This window comes from Gopherus flavomarginatus, chromosome 20, assembly GCF_025201925.1.
Source record: "Gopherus flavomarginatus isolate rGopFla2 chromosome 20, rGopFla2.mat.asm, whole genome shotgun sequence".
In the NCBI taxonomy this organism is placed as follows: Eukaryota; Metazoa; Chordata; order Testudines; family Testudinidae; genus Gopherus; species Gopherus flavomarginatus.
In genome coordinates this window covers 24,500,309-24,523,458 of record NC_066636.1, presented here as the reverse complement: position 1 = coordinate 24,523,458, position 23,150 = coordinate 24,500,309, and the positions used below count along the sequence as shown (strand labels likewise).

At 67.2% G+C, this 23,150-nt stretch overlaps 1 protein-coding gene across 5 annotated transcripts in view; it reads right to left on the bottom strand.

Moving 5' to 3' along the window:
• ATP8B2 (ATPase phospholipid transporting 8B2) overlaps positions 1 to 23,150 on the bottom strand; it is a 31,000-nt gene that overhangs the window by 6,685 nt on the left and 1,165 nt on the right. Inside the window, exons 1-22 of one of the 5 annotated variants that reach the window (XR_007770610.1) lie at positions 21,287 to 21,385; positions 17,710 to 17,777; positions 16,586 to 16,644; positions 15,357 to 15,470; positions 14,999 to 15,097; positions 14,650 to 14,711; positions 14,278 to 14,350; positions 13,909 to 13,979; positions 13,033 to 13,112; positions 11,751 to 11,909; positions 10,676 to 10,764; positions 9,760 to 9,956; positions 5,743 to 5,951; positions 5,247 to 5,290; positions 4,861 to 5,026; positions 4,544 to 4,732; positions 3,934 to 4,049; positions 3,293 to 3,457; positions 3,086 to 3,197; positions 2,646 to 2,734; positions 2,359 to 2,515; positions 1,894 to 2,077 (exon numbers count right to left, since the gene is read on the bottom strand). Coding sequence is in view for 4 of the 5 variants with exons in the window: in XM_050930786.1 (XP_050786743.1) it covers positions 1,894 to 2,077; positions 2,359 to 2,515; positions 2,629 to 2,734; positions 3,086 to 3,197; positions 3,293 to 3,457; positions 3,934 to 4,049; positions 4,544 to 4,732; positions 4,861 to 5,026; positions 5,247 to 5,290; positions 5,743 to 5,951; positions 9,760 to 9,956; positions 10,676 to 10,764; positions 11,751 to 11,909; positions 13,033 to 13,112; positions 13,909 to 13,979; positions 14,278 to 14,350; positions 14,650 to 14,711; positions 14,999 to 15,097; positions 15,357 to 15,470; positions 16,586 to 16,644; positions 17,710 to 17,740 (2,482 nt within the window). In the remaining variant the exon portion in view is untranslated. The other 4 variants (XM_050930786.1, XM_050930787.1, XM_050930788.1 and 1 more) reach the window with 4 other exon arrangements.

The window sequence follows — 23,150 nt, the reverse complement described above, 5'->3', positions numbered from 1 at the left end:
GACAGAGCCCCTCCCCTCCGCATCCAGCCCTGACCCCGCCCCACAGGCAGAGCCCCTCCCCTGCTCGCCCTGCAGGCAGAGCTCCTCCCCTCCTCTCCCCTCCCTGACCCCGCCCTGCAGGCAGAGCCCCTCCCCTCCTCTCCCTGACCCCGCACCACAGGCAGAGCCCCTCCCCTCCATGCCCTGACCCCGCCCTGCAGGCAGAGCCCCTCCCCTCCTCTCCCCGCCCTGACCCCGCCCCACAGGCAGAGCCCCTCCCCTCCGCATCCAGCCCTGACCAGCCCTGACCCTGCCCCACAGGCAGAGCCCCTACCCTGCAGGCAGAGCCCCTCCCCTCCTCTCCCGTCCCCGCCCTGCAGGCAGAGCCCCTCCCCTCCGCATCCAGCCCTGACCCCGCCCCACAGGCAGAGCCCCTCCCCTCCCCACCCTGACCCCGCCCTGCAGGCAGAGCCCCTCCCCTCCTCTCCCCTCCCTGCCCTGACCCCACCCTGCATGCAGAGCCCCTCCCCTCCTCGCCCTGACCCCGCCCTGCAGGCAGAGCCCCTCCCCTGCGCATCCAGCCCTGACCAGCCCTGACCCCGCCCCACAGGCAGAGCCCCTCCCCTCCTCTCCCCGCCCTGACCCCGCCCTGCAGGCAGAGCCCCTCCCCTGCGCATCCAGCCCTGACCAGCCCTGACCCCGCCCCACAGGCAGAGCCCCTCCCCTCCTCTCCCCGCCCTGACCCCGCCCTGCAGGCAGAGCCCCTCCCCTGCGCATCCAGCCCTGACCAGCCCTGACCCCGCCCCACAGGCAGAGCCCCTCCCCTCCTCTCCCCTCCCTGCCCTGACCCCGCCCTGCATGCAGAGCCCCTCCCCTCCTCGCCCTGACCCCGCCCTGCAGGCAGAGCCCCTCCCCTCCTTGCCCTGACCCCGCCCCACAGGCAGAGCCCCTCCCCTCCTCTCCCCTCCCCGCCCTGACCCCGCCCCACAGGCAGAGCCCCTCCCCTCCTCGCCCTGACCCCGCCCTGCAGGCAGAGCCCCTCCCCTCCGCATCCAGCCCTGACCCCGCCCCACAGGCAGAGCCCCTCCCCTGCTCGCCCTGCATGCAGAGCCCCTCCCCTCCTCTCCCTGACCCCACCCTGCAGGCAGAGCCCCTCCCCTCCTTGCCCTGACCCCGCCCTGCAGGCAGAGCCCCTCCCCTCCTCTCCCCTCCCCGACCCCGCCCCACAGGCAGAGCCCCTCCCCTCCTCACCCTGACGCCGCCCTGCAGGCAGAGCCCCTCCCCTCCGCATCCAGCCCTGACCAGCCCTGACCCCGCCCCACAGGCAGAGCCCCTCCCCTGCTCGCCCTGCAGGCAGAGCCCCTCCCCTCCTCTCCCGTCCCCGACCCCGCCCCACAGGCAGAGCCCCTCCCCTCCATGCCCTGACCCCACCCTGCAGGCAGAGCCCCTCCCCTCCGCATCCAGCCCTGACCAGCCCTGACCCCGCCCCACAGGCAGAGCCCCTCCCCTGCTCGCCCTGCAGGCAGAGCTCCTCCCCTCCTCTCCCCTCCCTGACCCCGCCCTGCAGGCAGAGCCCCTCCCCTCTCCGCCCTGACCCCACCCTGCAGGCAGAGCCCCTCCCCTCCTCTCCCCTCCTCGCCCTGCAGGCAGAGCCCTTCCCCTCCTCTCCCCTCCCCGCCCTGACCCCGCCCTGCAGGCAGAGCCCCTCCCCTCCTCTCCCCTCCCCGCCCTGACCCCGCCCTGCAGACAGAGCCCCTCCCCTCCTCTCCTCTCCCCTCCCCTCCCTGACCCCGCCCTGCAGGCAGAGCCCCTCCCCTCCCCTGCTCGCCCTGCAGGCAGAGCCCCTCCCCTCCCCTCCGCACCCAGCCCTGACCCCGGCTCCGGCCCCGCAGGCGGAGCCCCCCCCGCGCTCACTCTTGATCATGCTGACGTCGTTGGCACCGTCCCCGATGGCCAGCGTCACGGCCTTCTTGTACTTCTTCACCAGCTCCACCACCTGGGCCTTCTGCAGCGGGGTGACGCGGCAGCAGATCACGGCCTTGCAGGCGCAGGCCGTCTCCAGGAACTCCAGCTCCATGTCGGCCTCCAGCGCGTGGGCCTGTGGGGAGGGGCACGGACGGGTGAGCGGCAGAGAAGTGCCCTGGAGACCTGTGCACCTGAGCCCAGCAGGGACACCCGGAGTTGGGAGCAATCAGGGACAGCAAGGGAGCGCCGAGGGAGGGAATGGCAGGGGGTTACCGGTCGGGACAGGTAGCACCGGCAGAGTTGGGGGTAGGGTAGGGGGGAGCCGCAGCTGTGAGTCAGGACTGAGGGGCCCCGGAGGGGGAGAGGGGAGTTTGCCCTTGGTAACACTGCTCCCCTCCCCGCCGCACCCCTTACCAGGCTGTGCCCGTTGATGACCAGGGCGTACTCGCCCGCAATGGCCTCCAGCACCGAGGTGAGCCGGGACGCCGACATGGAAGAGGCGAGTTTCTCCTGGCAGGAGAAGCCGTTGCCCATGGAACGCGACGAGTCCATCATCTTCTCCCGGGCTTTCCTGGGGGAGAGGAGAAGGCTCAGCCAGGCTCCCGTCAGCAGCACAGGGACCGGGATGGGGCATCCTCCCTACTCCCCCCAGCACCCCTGCCCCAGGCCCCCCCGAGCCCTCACCTGAGCTCCTCCCGCACCTCCAGCACAGTGTGGCCTGTCACGATGAACACCTCCGTCATGTCGTCCGTCAGCATCTTGCAGGAGTAGCCGATGTTCACGGCCGTCTCTGGGGAGGGGAGATGCGGGCTGAGCTTGTGCCCAATCGCTGCCCCTCGAGCCCCCTGGGGAGCCCCCCACAAACTGGAGGGGATCAACTCCCCCAGCCCACTCCCCCCTGCCTCACCCCAGACTTGATCACCCCTCCCCTCGTGACCCTGGGGGCACCCGGGCTTTGATCCTCATGGTGCCTTGCAGGAGGATTCCTGGCACCGCTGGCCATCAGATATCGATGGGGGGTCCTGCCCCCCAAGCCCAGAGGGGCTGGGTTCTCTGCCTGAGCCTGGCGAGCAGCGACACCAGCTGTGCCAGCCCAGAACAGCTCCTCTCCACCCAGCCCCCCGCGCAGGGCCAGCCTCACCTTGCTTGTCCCCAGTCAGCACCCAGATCTTGATGTTGGCCAGCGTCAGGATGGCGATGGTTTCGGGGACCCCCTGCTGCAGTTTGTCCTCAATGGCGGTGGCCCCCAGCAGCTGGGCAGAGAAAGCAGACACAGCAGTGATTCTGGGGCACCACCTCGCGCCATGGCCCCGACCTGCCCCTCAGGCGGCGCTCTGAGCCCACCTACCGTCATGTCCCGCTCCACCTCCTCGTACAGCCGGGCCAGGCGGTCCTCGCGGCCCTCGGAGGCTGTGCTGGCTCGCAGCAGCTGATCGGCCCACTCCTCATAGTACCCGTCCTCCAGGTCCTTGTAGGCCAGCACCAGCGTCCGCAGCCCCTCGCCGGCGTACTCCTGCAGGGCAGCGGGCACGTCAGCTCCCCAGCCAGCCCTTTTGGGGCCCAGGCCAATCCCTGGGGACCCCCAGCCAGCGGGCGCGTCAGCTCCCCAGCCAGCCCTGCGGGGCCCAGGCCAGTCCCTGAGGGCCCCCCAGCCAGCCCTGTGGGACAGTGGCCGCATTAGCTCCATAGCCAGCCCTGCAGAGCCCAGGCCAATCCCTGGGGTCCCCCCAGCCAACGGGCACGTCAGCTCCCCAGCCAGCCCTGTGGGGGCCCAGGCCAATCCCTGGGGGCCCCCCAGCCAGCGGGCACGTCAGCTCCCCAGGCAGCCCTGAGGGGGGCAGAGTCTGGCAGTGGAGTTCCAGGGCAATGCCCCACAGCAGCACCCAGGACTCCGGTTCGATTGGCAGCTGCCCTGTGATCCACCCAGCCCCCAAGGGATCAGGGCCCCCAGAGGGCCAGCTGCAGCCAGCGCCCGGGACCCCCACTCACATTCAGATGGTCGGTGGTTACATTCAGCAGCTCGTGGTGGGCCGGGTGCAGCCGCTCCAGGAGGATGGTGTCGGCCCCTTTGCAGTACAGACGGATCCGGCCCTCGGGGCTGCGCACTGGCGGGAAGGAAGGAACTGCTGGGACATGCAGGGACCAGAGCGGCCAGAGACCGCGGTGCCCCAAGGGGAACGACCCCCAAGCCCAGCACTGGCTGGGCCCAGCCGGGTCAACGTGCCCTCCCTCCGTGGGCAGACTGCCAAGGTCAGGCCCCCAGAGCTGAGGGGGTGAGAGGGGGACGTCTCTGCGGGGGGCAGAGGTTGGTGATCCTGCACTGCCCCAAGGCCGCCGTGTTCTCCAGCCCCACCCTGCTCACTGCATGGGGCCCACCACACTCAGAGGCTGGACCCCCAACCCACGGGGCAGCAGGAGCCTGAGGGCCAGCAGCCTCAGGCTGGCAAATCCTGGGGAGCTGAAGGTCCCCTCCACAACCCCTGGCTCCCAGTGCCTGCGGCCGAGCCCCCTGCGCCCCCCAGGCACAGACACTGCCGGGCCCCACAGGCCCCTGCCGCCCTCCACCCCACTGTTCACAGGATCCCCCGGCCCGGCTCACCGATGACCGACATGCGCTTGCGGACGTTGTTGAAGTCCAGGATGGCCAGCAGCTGGTAGGTGACGGCCCGGCCCAGCTCCTGCACCGTGATGGTCTTGGGCGTGCGTGAGCGGAAGACGAAGCTGAAGTTCCTGGCGGCCGTGACCAGCGCCCCCTCGTCCGGGGACTGCGCCTTGTAGTACAGCTCCCCTGAGGGGGCACAGCGGGGGTGGGGGGGGTCAGCACTGGGCCTCCACCACCAACACCCCCCATGGGAGACGGGCCGAGCTCCCCTGCACCCCCAGGGGACAGCCCAAGCCCCCCGAGAGGCCACCCACCTTCGTTCCTCTCCTCGGACATGACGGTGTGGCAGAGCGAGAGCAGGCGGAAGAACTCGTGCACATGGGGGTTGCCCAGCTGCACGGCCTGCAGCAGGCTGGCGTCCCAGAACCGGAACCGCGGGTCGGCCAGAGGGTTGAAGGAAAAGTCGACCGGATCCGTCCTCTAGGGATGGGGAGAGAGTTACGCCCCCGTCTAACCCCAGCCATGGCCAAGGGCACCCCAAAGCCTGTCCCCCGCCCAACACGGAGAGGCTTGGAGGGCAGGGCCCCCCCTTGAAATGCACAGACCACCCCCTGCGCCCCACCCCCCAACAGAGCCCATCTCCCTGGGACTCCCCACTCCATCTCAGTCACCTCCCACCCCGGGATGGGGCAGCTCATACCTCCCCCAGCTCCGCCTTGTGCCCAAGCACGTCCAGCACATCACCTGCAAACGCAGAGGGCAAAGGGTTAACGTGGGGACACCTGGCAGCACAGCACCGCGGGGCGGGCATGCTGGGAACCCCACCTCACAGGAGCCGCGCTCTCCCCAGGACAGAGCCGCCCAGTGGAACGAGCAGCTGCCCCTGTCCCACCCAGCTCCACCCGCTCACCCCCCAGCGGCCACAGACCGAGAACAGATGGACATGGGTGGGGGGTAGCTCCTTTGGCAGCAGCCCCCCGGGATGCAGCAGTCAGAGTGGCTGGTCCCCCGTGGAGCTGCTGCCTGGCATCCGCACATCGAGGCTAGGTCGGCCCTCGCAGGAGGGGTGTCCCAGCACCCAGGGAGCTGGGGTGCACCCACAGTAAGTGCCCCAGGGAGCAGAGGATGGGGAGAGCCCCCACCAGGGCCGGGGGAAGACATCCTCTCCCTCTCCCCAGGCCCCCGGCCCGGCTCACCGTAGCTGCGCCCGTTGATGGAGCACTTGCTGAAGATCATGATGTTCTGGGTGAGGGTGCCGGTCTTGTCGGAGAAGATGTACTCGACCTGGCCCAGCTCCTCGTTGAGCGTGGTGGTGCGGGCCTCGGCCGGCGTCTGCCGCTGCGCGCAGTACATCTTCTTGTCCCAGTTGATGAAGTAGCTGTGGCCGAGGCGGATCACTTCCACGCTGCACACGGGGAGGGAGGGGACACAGGGCTCAGCACGGCTGGGCGGGGAGCACCCCCCAGGGGAGCAACTCGCTGCTGCCAGCCATGAACCCCACAGCACCCCCGGCACTTCCATCACAGCGTCAGCACTTACCCTACCATCACACGGAGCTGGAGCAGAGCCGGGGAGAGAACCCAGGAGTCCTGGCTCCCAGCCCCCTGCACTAACCACTGCAATCCCCTCCCCTCCCCGAGCCAGGGAGAGAACCCAGGAGTCCTGGCTCCCAGCCCCCTGCACTAACCACTGCAATCCTCTCCCCTCCCAGAGCCAGGGAGAGAACCCAGGAGTCCTGGCTCCCAGCCCCGCTCTAACCACTAGGCCCCACACCCCTCCCAGAGCCAGGGAGAGAACCCAGGAGTCCTGGCTCCCAGCCCCCTGCACTAACCACTAGGCCCCACACCCCTCCCAGAGCCAGGGAAAGAACCCAGGAGTCCTGGCTCCCAGCCCCCTGCACTAACCACTGCAATCCCCTCCCCTCCCCGAGCCAGGGAGAGAACCTAGGAGTCCTGGCTCCCAGCCCCGCTCTAACCACTAGGCCCCACACCCCTCCCAGAGCCAGGGAGAGAACCCAGGAGTCCTGGCTCCCCGGCCCAGTGCCCACTTTTTGGACTGCGCTATTGCCTCCTAAATTGGTTGCCAGGGCCCCACCGCTCCTACTGACCAACACAGGCGCGTGCCGGCCGGCAGGAGAAGCGCTGCAGCCGAGGGGCTCAGATGAAGGGGGAGTTCGCGTGGGAGTGAGGGGCTCTTCAGCTGACCCCCCAGGAATCCTGCACAAGGCCTGGCGCTAGAGCCATGGACTAGAGGTGCCCCCATCCCCCTGACCGCCCCCCAGCAGGAAATGGAGGAGCTAGGCTCAGGGGCGGGGCGGGCGTGACCGGTTCTTACCTCGGGGCTAAGGGGACAGAACCATGCTGGGGAACGAAAAGAGAGAGAAATTAAAAGAGAGAGAGAAGGGGTGGTGGGGCAGGGTGAGATGGGCACCGGCAGCTGGGTCAGACAGAGCCGCGCGGCAGCCAGGCCTGGAGGCAGGATGGCACGGGCGGCTCTGTGCCTCGGAGACGCCGACTTGGTCCTCCACCAGAGAGCAGCAGCACCGTCGTTTCCCGGCACCCCCCACAAAGCCTGGTACCCCCTCGCCGGCACCCCCCCCACACACAGAGCCCAACGCCGTCATTTCCTGGCACCCCCCACAAAGCCTGGTACCCCCTCCCCGGCACCCCCACACACACATACAGTCCAGCACCGCCCTTCCCTGGCACCCCCCACAAAGCCTGGTACCCCCTCCCCGGCACCCGCCCCCCTCCACACACAGCCCAGCACCGTCCTTCCCCAGCACCCCGCACAAAGCCTGGTACCCCCTCCCTGGGCACCCACTCCCCGGCACCCCCCCCACACACACACAGCCCAGCACCGTCCTTCCCCGGCACCCCCCACAAAGCCTGGTACCCCCTCCCCGGCACCCCACACACACACACAGTCCAGCACCACCCTTCCCTGGCACCCCCCACAAAGCCTGGTACCCCCTCCCTGGGCACCCCCTCCCTGGCACCCCCCACAAAGCCTGGTACCCCCTCCCCGGCACACACCCCCCCACAGTCCAGCACCACCCTTCCCCGGCACCCCCCACAAAGCCTGGTACTCCCTCCCTGGGCACCCACTCCCCGGCACCCCCCCCACACACACACAGCCCAGCACCGTCCTTCCCCGGCACCCCCCACAAAGCCTGGTACCCCCTCCCCGGCACCCCACACACACACACAGTCCAGCACCGCCCTTCCCTGGCACCCCCCACAAAGCCTGGTACCCCCTCCCTGGGCACCCCCTCCCTGGCACCCCCCACAAAGCCTGGTACCCCCTCCCCGGCACACACCCCCCCACAGTCCAGCACCACCCTTCCCCGGCACCCCCCACAAAGCCTGGTACCCCCTCCCTGGGCACCCCATCCCCGGCACCCCCCCCCACACACACACACACACATAGCCCAGCACCGTCCTTCCTTGCCAACCCCACAAAGCCTGGTACCCCCTCCCTGGGCACCTCCTCCCCGGCACCCCCCCCACACACACAGAGCCCAGCACCACCCTTCCCCAGCACCTCCACATACATCCTGGAATCCCCCTCCCCAGCATACCCCCCTCACACACACACAGCCCAGCACCCCCTCCCCGGCACCCCCCACAAAGCCTGGTACCCCCTCCCCGGGCATCCCATCCTTGGCACCCCCCCACACACACACAGCCCAGCACCGTCCTTCCCCGGCACCCCCCACAAAGCCTGGTACCCCCTCCCTGGGCACCCCCTCCCCGGCACCCCCCCCCACACACACAGCCCAGCCCCGTCCTTCCCCAGCACGCCCCACAAATCCTGGTACCCCCTCCCTGGGCACCCCCCTACACACAGCCCAGCCCCGCCCTTCCTCAGCACCCCCCACAAAGCCTGTTACCTTCTCTCCGGGCACTCCCTCCCTGGCACCCCCACACAGCCGGACACCCTGTCCCAGACACCCCAGACACAGCCTGGAACCCCCTCCCTGGCACCCCCTCACACACACACAGCCCACCACCGCCCTTCCCCAGCACCTCCACATACATCCCGGGATCCCCTTCCCCAGCACACCCTCCCCAGCACACCCCGCTCACACACACACAGCCCAGCACCCCCTCCCCAGCACCCCCTCACACACACACAGCCCACCACCGCCCTTCCCCAGCACCTCCACATACATCCCAGGATCCCCTTCCCCAGCACACCCTCCCCAGCACACCCCGCTCACACACACACAGCCCAGCACCGCCCTTCCCCAGCACCCCCACACAGCCAGACACCCTGTCCCAGGCACCCCTCACACAGCCCGGCACCCCCTCCCCGGGCATCCTCCCCCATACACACACAGCCCAGCACCGTCCTTCCCCAGCACCCCCCACAAAGCCTGGTACCTCCTCCACGGACACCCCCTCCCGGGCCCCCCCCCCACAGTCAGACACCCTGTCCCAGGCACCCCCCTCCACACACAGCCCAGCACCACCCTTCCCCAGCACCTCCACATACATCCCAGAAGCCCCTCCCCAGCACCGCCCCCACACACACAGCCAGCACACCGCCAGCACCCCCCCAACACACACAGCCCGGCACTGCCCATCCCCAGCACCCCCCACAGCCAGACACCCTGTCCCTGGCACCCCCCTGACACAGCCCAGCACCACCCTTCCTGGCATCTCCACATACAGCCAGGTACTCCCTCCCCAACACCCTCCCTCACAAACACAGCCCAGCACCTGCCCCCCAACACAGACAGGTACTAACTCCCCGAGTGCTCTCACACACACACAGAGCCCAGTACCCCCTCCCCAACACCGCCACACACATAGCCAGGTACCCCGTCCCCAGGCATCTCCCTCAAACAGAGCCTGGTAACCCCTCCCCACACCTCCCCCCCAACAGCCTGGTACCCACTCCCTGGGCACCCCTTTCAAACACAGCCAGGGCCCCCCTCTCCACTGGACTCTTATCCCTCCCCCCATCTCCACCACCCCACACTCCCTGGATTCCCCTCCATGCACCCTCTTTCCCTGAGACCCCCAATCACAGGCCCTTTTCCTTGGGCTTCTACCCGTATCTCCCATGCGCCCACCTCCCCAACCTTCCCATGCTGCCCCACCGGGCCTGGGCTTCTGACCCCCAAGTGACTGTGTCCCCTGCCCCAGGGAAGCGCCACGCAGGAGCCTGGCAGCAGCCCCCAGCCCCGGGCCCCAGGCGCTGCCTACCTGACGTAGAGCGAAATGGGCACCACAGTGTTGAGGATGATGATGTAGGACCAGAAGGAGAGGAAGCCGGAGAAGAAGGCACTGTCCACCGCTGTGTCCCAGGGCAGATAGATCTGGAAGCAGGCTCCCACCTCGTGCTCCCAGATGGCATTGCCGATGGCCAGGATTACCCCCATGCACACCAGGAACCCGAAGATCTGCCAGAGGGAGGGCAGGGGTCAGAGTACATAGCGAGACTGGCACTGCTCCCCCGTTCCAATCGGGGCCGGCCACACCCCCGGGGGCTGGGGCCACGTCCCCCAGCCCGGGATCGGGGCCGGCCACACCCCCGGGGGCTGGGGCCACGTCCCCCAGCCCGGGATCGGGGCCGGCCGCACCCCCCGGGGGCTGGGGCCACGTCCCCCAGCCCGGGATCGGGGCCGGCCGCACCCCCCGGGGGCTGGGGCCACGTCCCTCAGCCCGGGATCGGGGCCGGCCACACCCCCGGGGGCTGGGGCCACATACCCCAGCCCGGGATCGGGGCCGACCGCACCCCCGGGGGCTGGGGCCACGTCCCCCAGCCCGGGATCGGGGCCGGCCGCACCCTCGGGGGCTGGGGCCTCTGCGGTTCTTTATTCCATCCCAGGTTTAAAAGCCTCCAGGAACATCATGTCCTGGCACCTCGGCACCACTAGAGGGCAGCCTCTGCCCTCTGCACCCAGAGGGGAGGGATGGGAGGGCAGGTGGGGGGGGGGTACGGGGGGCTGTGCATGGGGGTGCGGGGGGGGGGGGGGAGGCTCCGGCTGCCACACGCTGGAGCCGAGACGGGCGCTGCTGCTCCACGGTAACGGAACCAGTACATGGCAGATCTTCCACCCACCAGGGGCATCTCCCCTACCCGCCGGGCAGGTCCGGGGTGTCTCCCCTACCCACGCACCCAGAGCACCAGCGTGTTCATCAGCCGGTCGATGCTCGTCCTCTTGAACTTGGTCCTCCCGCTGTTCTGCATCAGCTTGGTGTCGGGACCTGGGGGGTGGGAAACACGTCACCAGGAGCCAACACCCTAGTGCCCCTCAGGACCCTCCCCTCCCGTTCGGAGGGACCCCCTGTGACGAAGTGGGGGGTTCTAGGTTTTTCCATGTTTTCCAGTGGTTTGCGTGCAGAGGGGGTGGGACTCAGTGTCCCCAGGTGTTACTGGTTTAATGAGGGGAGGGGAGAGGGAGTTTGTTGTTACAGAGGTCGGGAGAGGGAACTCAGGACTCCGGCCATCTGGGAGGATGGAGACCCCAGCGACTGGTGACCTGGCGACCGGTGACCTGGAGACCTGGAGACGCAGCTCAGGAGTCACAGCCAGTTCTGGCCAGTGGGAGGACAATGGACTGTGGGGAGAGGACCCCAGTGACCTGACCAGCCGGTTCCAGCCAGAGGGGCCTGGAGAGAAGACAATGGACAGAGGCAGGGTTGGGGCCAGGAATATCGGAGGCCCAGCAGGGAGCAGGGGGGCTGGGGCTGGAGAGGGGGAGCAGGCAGAGCCCCCCTGGATGCAGGGGGACTGGGATGTGCTGTGCTGAGGCCCTGAGAATTTCCTGCGCTGGGTTCAACTCTCAATAAACTCTCCTGTTTTATGCTGGCTGAGAGTCGCTACGGGCTAGAGAACAGGGCTGGGGCAGTGGGGGGGCATTATTCCCTGAGGGGGCCCACAGCAGAGACAGACATGCTGAGGCTCAGAGAGGTGCGGCTCCAGGAGATGGAGGGGCCTGACCCCAAGAGAGAGTGTACCCCCGAGAAGAGCTGTCACACTGAAAGGGGCACCCCCCACGGACCGCACGGGGCCATGAGTGGGCATGACCTGTGAGTCTGTGACACCCCACTGAAGCTCTGTCTGACACCTGGTCGCTCGTAGGGCCGGGAACAGCCCCCTCCATGGAGAGGACTGATTACATGGCAGAGCAGGCCGTGGGGAGAGGGGACAGGCCCCGGCGTTAATACAACCACCACCCCCATGCCCCCACCTGCGAAGACAACGAGGCCAAAGCACCACTCGGTGTTGCGAAGCATGCAGCCCCGCAGCAGCATGTTCTGGTTGCTCAGCTGGTATTTGTTCTCCTTCCAGTACAGGGTCCCGCTGAACTTGTCCAGTTTGTTGTTGGGGGGCTCGCAGATCACCTCACCTGGGGAGAGAGCCAGCAGCCTGGTACCCCTCAGCCCAGACCCACAGGCTTCTGGCAACCCGGGCACAGGGGCTGGGATTCAGGCTGGGCTGAGAGCTTCATTCAGACATTCCCGGCCCCTCCCAGCATGGGGCATGGGAGGGAGCGGGGCGGGAGCAGGCTGGTCCCACCTACAGCCCGGTGACACAGATACACCTGGCAGGAGCCAGCAGGTCGATCACCCCGTGTCTGACCATCTCCTCAGTACCTGGCCCCATGGGGTCGGCACTGCGAGGTGTGTGTGTGTGGGAAACAATTTCAGAGTGAGGTGCCGTGAGAGGGGAGGCAGGGAGCTGCCCCAGCCAGGCTGGGGACAAGGACACCGCCAGACAGCCTGTGTTTCCTGGCCAGGGACCTCCAGGGAGACAGCCAGCCCCGAGAGCTCTTGGCAGAGGGGCCGCTGGGCTCAGAGTATGTGGGAGCAGAACTAGCCCAAAGGGTGACCCATGACAGGGACTCCGCCAACAGGGGCTGGCTCAGGGGTCCCAACTCTCTGGCCGGGACAAGTGCTGCAGGGACCAGGCAGTGGGTGAGAAATGCCAAATGAGACAGGAAAGTCGCTGGTTACTAAGGCCAGGCTATAAACTGCATCTTATGTTTTCCTTTTATGTGCGGCCTTACGTTCCCAGATCTGAGCCTGGCTTGAGTTGGACTCTCCCTCGAGCTCTGCTAAACCAACGGCAGGTTGGCTTTACTCCAAACCTGCAAAAGTGCCTCGTGCTAAGGACAGTGTCGAACTGGGGGGAAACCAGGGGCCCTGCTTCCCTGGAGTCGGTGCCCACTGGGGGTGCCGGAAGCTGGGGATGGGGCACTTGAGTGTACTGACGTGGGCTGTGTAAACCGCTGGGCTGCACCGGGAAAGGGGAGGGCTCCCGGAGCAGAGCGCCTGTGTGGCCAGCAGCTGGTGGCTGGGCAGCGTTTCCCCTGGTGGGCACAGACTGGGCTCCCTCTCGCTGTGAGCAGGGGTAGGAATTTACCCTCAACCCCTCAGGTAACCCCCAAAAGTGCCATCCCCAAAGCACGTAATGAGAATGCAGAGAGAGAAAGGCTGAGCGTGCAGGGCTGCCCTGGCCCCCGCACTCACCATCAAACTGGGCCAGCTTGCTGATGTCCCCGAGCTCCGAGGTGACAGGAATGGCCTGGCGCACTTTCATGTTGGTCTCTCTGGAAGGAGGAGAGGCAGCGTGGGCCGGAGCGAGGGCACAGAACAGGGGCCTGAACACCTGGCCCCATTCCCTGCCCAGCCTGGGTCTGTCTCGTGCATGTAGCGCGAGTGCTGGGGACAGGCCGTCTCCCACTGCGTCTGTGCAGGGCCTAGCGCGATGCCCCTGTCCTGGCCAGCGGCCGTGCCAGTGCGGGAACGGCTTGCGGTCATGCCGGGCAGCAACTCACTGGGCTTGGCATTACCAGCCTGAGGGTGCCAACTGGGGGACGAACTGCTCCGGGGCAGAGCTGTGTCACGAAACTGGCCAGGGCGACGCTCACCCCCGGGACTCTTCTGAATTCAGCCGGGCCTGCGGGAGCCGGGATAAGGGCTGGCTTTGGGGAGAGAGACACTGCGCCGGCTGCGTGGGATGTGGGCCAGGCAAACCGATAACGTAACCTTTATTCTGTGGACGAGTCTCGGACTCCCCACACTGGGCTCTGGGGCCAAGAAACCCAAGTACTCTGAAAACGCTGCCGGGTGCCCTGCCAACACGGGGGGGGGGGGGGGGGGGGGGGACCCAGCAGGGGCCGGAGGTGTCTGGCTCAGTCGGACTCGCTGGGCAGAGCTGACGGGGCCAAGCAGGAGGCCTGCAGCCCAGAGGCTCTGTCTGGGAGGCGCTGAGGCCCCACACTGCCCCTGGCTTGCGGATCCTGCTGGCTCTGAACGGCCTTACTGAAGGATGCAGCATCCATGCTGGGGTGCCCCTCACACCCCTAGCGGCTGGCCGGGAGGAAGAGAGACGAGGTCACTCACCCATCGAGCTCGGCCGTCTCTATGTAGCATAGCCCATGGGGTTCGCTGCTGGAGAGGAGCAGGAGGTCAGCCTGTTGGGGAAGAGGAACAGCCAGGGCTGAGCTGCCATGGGGGTCCCTGCCGCCTCCCCCAACCCTGACGTTCCGTATCCCTGCCACTGGGGGAGACGCAGGCTCCTCGCCCCGCCGAGACCCAGGCAGGCCAGCCTGCCGCCGGCTGCCCAGACCGCCTCTTGCCAAGGTGGCAGGTGCTAGCGCATCCCCAGGGGAGGACCCCTCACCCCTAGGATAGGGGAGAGACTCCTGCCCCCCACCTGGAAGGCAGCTCTGGGTTGGGGGCTCCGCACACAGGCTGCAGGGCTGGACTCACCGCCACAAAGTGGTTGTTCTCCAGCTTGATGATGTCTCCGACACGTACGTTCATCCACTGCTCCTGCTGGAGGCTGTGGGGGCGAGAGGAGCAGAGTCAGGGGGTCTGGGGAGCAGGAGCCCCCCACCCTCCCCTCCCATCTCAGCCATGCCTGTGCTCCAAGGCCTTTCCCTGCCTGAGCCCATGAGAGCAGCGGCTCTGAACCACCACCCCCCACCCCTTCTTCAGAGGAGGCCTGCTCCCCACAGCCCCTCTCCCACGGAACTTCTGTGCCGGATGCTGGGGGAGGCAGACAGCCCATTTTCAGCTGGGGAACCTGCCTCCCTGTGGTCCCCCAGGGCCTCCCTCAGGCCGGGGCCCCAGGACACTCACGTTCCATTGATCAGCACCTGAGATTGGCGATTGTTCACCTGGTTGTCGCTCTTGTGGCGGAACTGGAAGGGGAGGGCAAAGACCTCGGTCAGGGGATCCCAGGAGGGGCCCCATTCCCCCCACCTGCACCCAACACGGGCTGCCGAGCCTGGGCCTTCCCAGGAGTAGGGGGGACAGCAGCTTGGCCTGGTAGTGCCCGTCCTCTTGCCCCCGAGCAGTGCCCGGCTCCATCCGGACCACACACTGGACAGCGGACCCAGCTTCACCTCCCCATGCTCAGGGCAGCTGGAAGGAATGCTGCTTCCCCCCTGCACCCCGCCCTCCACCCCGGGCATGGCGCATCACTCACGTAGTCGTCAGTGGCATCTTTGACAGCTGTGATAGTTAAGACGAGAACCAAAGGCACGATGGTGGTGAACCAGGAGAGTGAGGAGATCTGGGGGATCAGCTGGAGAGAGGGGGGTGCGATTACACACAAAGGGCACCCCACCATCGCCGCCCCGGGGACCCCAGGGCTACCCAGCCCGGCCAGAAGGGGCACCCGTGCAGGGAGGGATGCTGCATGCAGAAGGCACTGGGCCCCACTAGCCTAGGCAGGGATCCCCAGCAGGGTTCCACCCCGGGGCCCATCCCCTCCCCTCCCCAGGGGACCCCCCCAAGCCAGCCACTGTACGCTACCCAGGGAGGGAGGGGCCGTGTCCCCCCACCTGCAGGATGAGGAGAAAGAGGAAATAGGTGTTGGCCACTTCCTGGAACTGCTCGAAGAGGTTGACGGGCAGGAAGGTGACGATATTGTACTTGGAAGTCTGGATACAGTTGCTCTGGAGAGAGACAGTGGGAGATGGGCAGGATTAGGGGAGACACGGACCACGGGTCCCACTCTGAAGGGCCCAACCCCAACCATGGGGACCCCCTAAGAATCCCTCCCCACCCCAGCTCTCCTACATTCCACTCACCCCAGGCTCAGAGAGGAGGAAAACCACTGTCTGAGCTGGCAGCCTGGACTCCTGGGTTCTGTTCCCAGCTCTGACTCGCAGGGGCCCTCTCTCGGCCTCTGTTTACCCCCCTGTACACGGGGGGGGGGTCGATAGCCCCAGGAGGGAGGACGAGGCGAACAAGCGGAACCAGCATCTCTGGCCCCACCCTCTGACAGCTCGCCAGGCAAGGCACCACCACAGCCCAATGCCAGACACACACCCCCCACCCCACAAGCTGTCCTGAAATAGCACCAAGAAGAGCAAGAGGCTGGGCCCGAGGAACAGCTAAAAATAACCTTTCCCTGCCCCCTCCCACAGCAAAAAATGGCGGGGGGAAAGGCCAAGGTGAACTGCTCCCATCCCGCCACCACAGCGCTGGCAGAAGCAGCTGGTTAAGTAGCCAGACATGTAAATGCATCGGGGACTCCCGTGGGCCCTCCAGAAGCCAGGAGGAGGGAGGTGTGGTGCCCGGCTGTGGTGGCAGCCCCCCCACCGGGACATCCCAGAGCCTTCAGCTCCGCATTATTAATAGCTACTCAGCAGCAGAACTTTCTCATGGACAAAAGCCTATTTTTAGCTCCTACCCCCGACCCCCAGAGGAGTCAGACGAGGACAGTGACCCGCAACTCAGAACCACGATCCCCCAGCACTGCACGCCCCACATACCCCAGGCAGAGCCACCTCCCCGCAGACCCGCATTTCCCCACTGGGTCCCACGCCCCCAGCCCCACGCGGGGAACCCAAGCCAGAGCCGCCTCGGCAGTGACCCTGCGCAGGAGGGGAGAGCAGAGTTAGGGGCACAGGGACAGATGGGGAGAAACCTTTGGGGTGGGCCTGGAGACAGAGAGTCTATGGGTCACTGACCCCCACCCCATCAGCCATGCCCAGCTGCCCATACTAGCCAGGCCCTGCAAGGCGGGGCAGTCGCCACACACCCCCATGGGCTCGATGGCACTCACCGCATACTGGAACTTTTCGTTGTACTCTCGGGCATTGGCCTTCACCCGCCTTTCTTCCTCTGCAACAGAACCCGGGTCAGCCAGAGAACGACGGGCCCTGCACATGCCCCCCGCCAGGGCCACTACGCCAGCCCATAGCTGACACTCCGGATACAGGATAACCTTGATGGGACATGTGCCCACCCTGCCCCCCCAGCTCTGCCAGTGCCCTTCACTCCCGACCCGCAGCCCCTCAGCTCGGCTGGGCCCCCCAGTTCTGACCCACAGACCCCCAGCTTGGTTGGGCCCCCCAATCCCAACCTGCAGCCCCCTAGCTTAGCTGGGCACCCAATCCTGACCCACAGACCCCGAGCTCCACTGGGCCCCTCACTCCCAACCTGCAGTCCCCTAGCTCAGCTGTCCCCGCAATCCTGACCCATAGACCCCCAGCTTGGTTGGGCCCCCCAATCCTGACCTGCAGCCCCACAGCTCAGCTGAGCCCCTCAATCCTGACCCACAGCTCCACTGGGCCCCACAATCCCAACCTGCAGCCCCACAGCTCGGCTGGGCCCCAATCCCAACTTGCAGCCCCCCAGTTCCACTGGGCCCCCCAATTCTGACCCACAGGTCCACTGGGCCCCCCAATCCTGACCCGCAGCCCCCCAGCTCCGCTGGGTCCCCCAGTCCTGACCCGCAGCCCCCCAGCTCTGATGGCCATTCCTCCCCAGCTCAGCCCCCCACCATCGGAAGCCTCTCAATCTGGATCTGGTTTCGGGTCAGAGCTCTGGAGTGTAGAAACTCCACACCCCGCCCCCCCAGAGATTAAGGGGGTGGGAACTCTGTGCCCCAGGGGACATACAAGCACTCCCAGCTCTCCAACCCCGTCCCAGTCACACAGGAACCCGAACCTGAGCTGCAGGCCCCAGGGCAAGGCGGGTTGAAGAGAAGCAATGTCTGCAGTGTACGTCTGACCCCATGGAACCCCATTGGCACCGAAACCCTTCACTGGCCCCAGATGATAGCCCCCTCCAGCCTCATTTAAATATTTAAAGGAACTGCGCTCCAGCAGTGGATGGGACTAGCAGAAGGAAAATGTGCCGCTCCCATTACACGGACCCGCCCCTCGGGGCCAGAGGACCTCTTACCTGGGGGGTGTTTTTTTGCACACAGCTCCATGGCATCCACGGCCGGCTAGTCAGGCCCATGGGAGACCCTGCACTGAGGGGAAGGGGGAGAGAAACACGTCAGGAGAGCCAGAGACCCCACTTCCCACCCTGCGGCTCCAGGACCCACAGCCTAGAAAGTGCTGGCAGCTTCTATGGCTCCCCCCAACTCCCTCCTGGCGGCTGAGGGAGGGGAGGGAATTGGGGGTGATTGTGATCAAGTCAAACTGACCAGAGCCAACACAGCCTGAACCCCTCAGTGCCAACCAGCAATGCACCCCCTGCCCCCGCTGCACACAGACCTCTGTCCATGCTCCTCGGTTCCGACCTACAGCCCCCTGCTACCCCAGCCCTGCCCCACATCGCTCAGCAGATGTTCTAGTAAGTCCCTAGACGCACCCCAGTTTCTGCACCCCCTTCCCACTCTGGGGGATAGTCCCAGGTATCCCGTGCCCGATGGGGCCCGTGGGGAGTGGAGGCAGCCCCAGCTGGCAGAGCTGCTCCCTGGGAGCCTCCCCGCCCAGCAGGATGAGCGGCCCAGGACACAGCTCAGCTATGCAGCCCCAGGGACACGTGGCTGTGGGACCCTGGGGCAGGGCTCAGACCCTCACGTCTGGCTCGCTGCGCCTCCTCCCACACCTGCCCATACGTGGGCAGCCAGGAGCTAGGATGGCAGCCGCTTGCTTGCAGCCGGCCTGCTCCAGGCTGGGAGTGGGGGGAATGCACAGTACAGGCCCCATTCACACGCTGTCAACAGAGGCGCTGCGTATGGTGCAGGCCTGGAACCGCCATCCCTTGTGCCCAGGCCTGGCCCTCCCAACCTGCCCCAGACACACCCGATGAGCCAGGTTACTAGGGCGCACAGCTCTGCGCATGGCCCCCGAGGAGACACGGAGCTCAGGGCCAGCCCCAGGGATCTGAGACAGTCGCTGCTGGGATCAGCATGGCGGGAGCCTCAGAACGATCAGACCTGGGGCGATAGGGAATCAGGAGCCCCACGCATGGCAGCACCCAGGGGCTTGACTGTTTCCTGTCCAGCATCCGTGGGCAGCAGGGGCAGCAGCATCTGGAGCTCCTGCCTGCGGACGTGCCTGGCCCACCCCACAGGGAGATGTCTCCAACCCGCCCAGAGAGCCGGAGTCCCAGGCATTCAGCTCCCATGCAGAGCACCCTGCCCAGGGAAGAGAGATAGCTGGAGGCTGCTCCCAGAGACCCTAGTGCAGGGAAGCTGGGCGCAAGGCCCTGTCCTAGATCTCTTTGCACTATGTCCTAGGAGCCCCAGAGAGGCTGCAGGCAGTTTGACCAGAGCCTCACATGGGTATGTCAGAGCCACTAGCAGCACAGAGAGTACAGCCCCATGCATCCCACTCCCCTGCTCCAGCATCCCCCCAACTTTCAGAGGGGAAACTGAGGCACAGAGGCTAGCTGGCCCAGTGGTTCGGGTGCTGGTCTGTGATTTGGCAGACCTAGGTTCAGTTCCCAGCTCTGAGACAGTCTCCCTGTGAAGTGGGGATGGTCTTTCTCTCCCTGGGTGTCTGTGCAGACCCTGGGGATGCTGCCAGCGCATCCCTAGCTCGACTCTGACTCCCCTCCAGGCTCCTGAAGACTCCCCCAGGGCTCCCTCTCCCCGGATAACACTGCCACCGGCCTCCATCAGTGACACACCCAGCACAGGATGGGGCCACGGAGGTGTCACTGAGGCAAGAGCCTGAACGGTGGGGAAAGGCCGCACAGGCAGTGGCATGGCCGGGCAGAGAACTCAGGTGTCCTGGCTGCTCATCACGCCCCTGCCTGTGGTCACGAGGTGCAGATCAGTGAGCCAGGCCCAGCAGCCACATCACGACCTGAGAGCCGAGGGACAGGAAATGGAGGGGGATGGGTCAGAGGCAGTAGGTGCAGAGACCATAATGAAGGGGGCAGGGGGGAGCCTGAAGCACATGGGGCCCCGAGATGGGGGGGGAGGGCCCTCACTTCACCCTCCTCCCTGCCCCATGCCCACACCGCTGGGGACTCCACAGGTGGCAGCAGCTGGGCCTTGGGGGCAGAGAACACTCCAGGAGGGGCTACCCAGAGCAGAGAGACCAAGCCAAGGGTGCAGGGGCACCATAATCTAGTAGCCCAGGCCCAGACAGGAGCCCAGACTCCAGGGTTCTCTCCCCAGCTCTGGGAGGGGGGCGGGGTCTAGTGGTTAGAGCAGGGTGGGCTGGGAGCCAGGACTCCTGGGTTCTCTACCCAGTTCTGGGAGGGGAGCGGGCTCTAGTGGGGGGTGAACAGGTCTCCTCACCCCACTAGGGGCCTGTAACCCCTACAGTGTTGGGGGTAGACAGCTCGGACTGCATGCAGGGCCTCCATCTCCCTCTGCCCGCACAGTGCCCAGCGCCACAGGGCTGCAGCACCAGACATCTCCTGCCTGGCTGCAACTGCTCAGAGGAGGCTGACCTGGGACAGGGCACCCAGCTGGGACACCAGGGAGCTCGGTTCCATTCCTAGCTTTGCCACCGGCACCCCAAGGGCCCTTGGACGCATCACTGATGCCCTCTGGGCCTCCGGTGCCAATCGTAAAAGGGGAGAATAATCCTGCCTAGGCCCATTCAGAGGTGATTGCAGGGAATGTGTTTCCCTGGGTCTGCACAGCGCGGGGCGGCCCCAATCCTCAGTCCATCTGGCACAAGGGAGTGGCCCGGGGTTCTCAGTCATGGCCCAGTACAAGGGGGCAGCCCTCAATCTCGGGCAGGGCCCCCCAGGTGCTACTCTGAGATGCAGAATAAGACTAAAACAAACAGCCCCAGGGGACCTGGCTGATTTCTGCGCCCAGGGGCTAGTTGGGCTCCCCCAGCCCCTGGTGGGGGGGGGAGAAGAGCCCCCCAAAAACCCACCTGCCAGGTTTAAATATGTCCCCAGCGCATTTGGAGCCAAAGCCAGCTGGGCTGGGACTCTCCCAGCTCCCCCCACATGCGGTCAGACCCGTGGGGCCCGGTCCCCACGTGGGGGTTGCGGGGGGGGGGGGCTGGGCTCCAGCGGGGGCGTACAGAACTCGGGGGTAAATCTGTGCCTCTTGCACGGGGGATCTGGGTCCCCCCCACCCCAGGGAGCGGCCCAGGCCGGGATGCGGCGCGGGCCGGGGGGGCTCTCCCAGGCCGGGTGACACGAAAGCAGATTCTGCTCCAGCCGCAACCAGAGCCAGAGTCGGGCCGCACAGCCCCCCCCAGCCCGCGCCAAAAACCGGAGCGGGGCTGGGAAAACCCTTCCCCACGGCGTCCCCCGCTGCCGGGCGGAGAACCTGGGAGCAGATCCCGCATCGTCCTCCTGCCTCCCCGCGCCCGCAGCATCCCCCTCTCCTCCCTGCAGGAGCCCCCCTTCCTGCCCCCTCCCCCCAGCATCCCCCTCCCCTCCCTGCAGGAGCCCCCCGTCCTGCCCCCTCCCCCCAGCATCCCCCTCCCCTCCCTGCAGGAGCCCCCCCCGCTCTCTCCATCACCTCCAGGAGCCGCTGCCTGGCGCCCCCCACCGCTGCAGAGCCCCATCCGGGGGGGCCGCGCCTGCACTCCCCCCGCCCCCTCACCTCTGCGAGCAGCCCCCCCGCCCCGTCCTTGCAGCGGCGGGTGCGCGGGGCGTGGGGGAGGCGGCCCCGGTGCTGCGCGCAGCCCCAGCTCGGTGCCAGCGCCGGGGGGGGGGGGGCGGAAGTGATGAAAGAGGCAGAGCCCGGCCGGCTGCGGAGCTGCCATGGGGGGCTGGGGGGCGAGTTAACCCCTGGCGCGCCGGGGGGGGGCGGGATCCGCGGGGCTCAGCTCGGCTCCTGCCTGGGAACCGGGCCCGGTGCAGCCCCTGGCCGCGGGGACCCTCCCCGGCCCCCCAACCCTGGTACACCCGGGACCCCTCCCCAGCCCCCCAAGCCTGGTACCCCCTGCCCGCCCCCCGGGACCCCTCCCCCGGCCCGCCAGCCCTGGTACACCCGGGACCCCTCCCCAGCCCCCCAACCCTGGTACCCCCGCCTGCCTGGGACCCCTCCCCGGCCCCCCCCCCAGCCCCATCTCCGGCTAGTCCTGACCTGGACCTCCAGGACCCCTCCCCCGGACCCCCAGCCCTGGTACCCACCCCCTGCCCGGGACCCCTCCCCCAAACCCCAACCCTGGTACCTGGCCCCTTCTCCGGCCCCCCCGGGACCCTTCCCCCAGGCCCCTGAGCCCTGGTACCCGGCCCCTCCCCGGTCCCCTCAGCCCCATCTCCAGCTAGTCCTGACCCAGCCCCCTGGGACCCTTCCCCCAGCCCCCCAGCCCTGGTACCCAGCCCCCAGACCCTTCTCCGGCTAGTCCTGACCTGGCCCACCTGGGACCCTTCCCCCGGCCCCCCGGGACCCTTCCCCCAGCCCTGGTACCCAGCCCCCAGACCCTTCTCGGGCTTGTCTTGACCCGGACCCCTGGGACCCCTCCCCCGGCCCTCTCTGTCCCCTTCTCTGGCCAGCCCTGACCTGGTACCCGACCCCCCTGGCCTCTTCTCTGGCCAGCCCTGACCTGGTACCCGGCCCCCCTCTGTCCCCCTGTGCTACCTGGCTTGCCTGGCTTCTTCTCTGGCCAGCCGTGACCTGGTACCCGGCCCCCTGGCCCCTTCTCTGGCTAGCTTAGGGCTAACCTGGTCCTCCCCCTCGGATCCTGTCTCGCTCCCTGGCTGCCGGCTCCTTCTCTGCCTGCGGTGCTGTTGTACCCTGTGGTCCCAGCAGCACAGAGACACAAGGTGGGTGAGGGAGGATCTTTTAAGGAACCAGGCTCTGTGGGGAGAGGAGGTTTGGAGCCCGGCCCAGCTGTTCTCCAGGCCTGGCCATGCCGGGTGAGAGCTGGAAAGCCCGTCCCTGCCCCTGCAGACCTGGGCTATCACCGCCCCCACCTGGTCACCCTGGCATTCATCTGGCTCCGAACTGATCACCAGGCTGCTGCTCAGGGCAGCACATGTTCAGTCCGTGCCAAGCAAACCCGGCAAGGCAGCCCCTACCTCACCGCCACATCGCCTGGCTGCGAATAGTCAAGTGTGATTTGATGGTCAACGCCAATGGTCCCACCCACCTGGTCCCACACGCCAGCCCCTGATCCCGGCCTGGAGCCAGCTGTGTGTTTTACACCCTGTACAGTGCTGTAGTGACTGGTACGGCCAGCAGGGGACGCCCTCCTGCTGCCCACCCCGGGCACAGAGCCACCCACCCACAGAGATGGCAGCAGCTCTGGGGCATGACACAGACACGGCCGCTCTGCACTGCATGCTGGGCCGGTAGCCTCCACCAGCCGCACCCCACCACCACCACCACCGTTGGCTGGTGCTGTCCCTGCAACCACGTCACCCCTCACTGCAGAGCAGACACCTCTGACAAGCAGCGGCAGCTGTTCTCTCCCCCGCTCCCCCCACAGGAGGCTGCCTTTAGCCTGGAGGAGGATGGG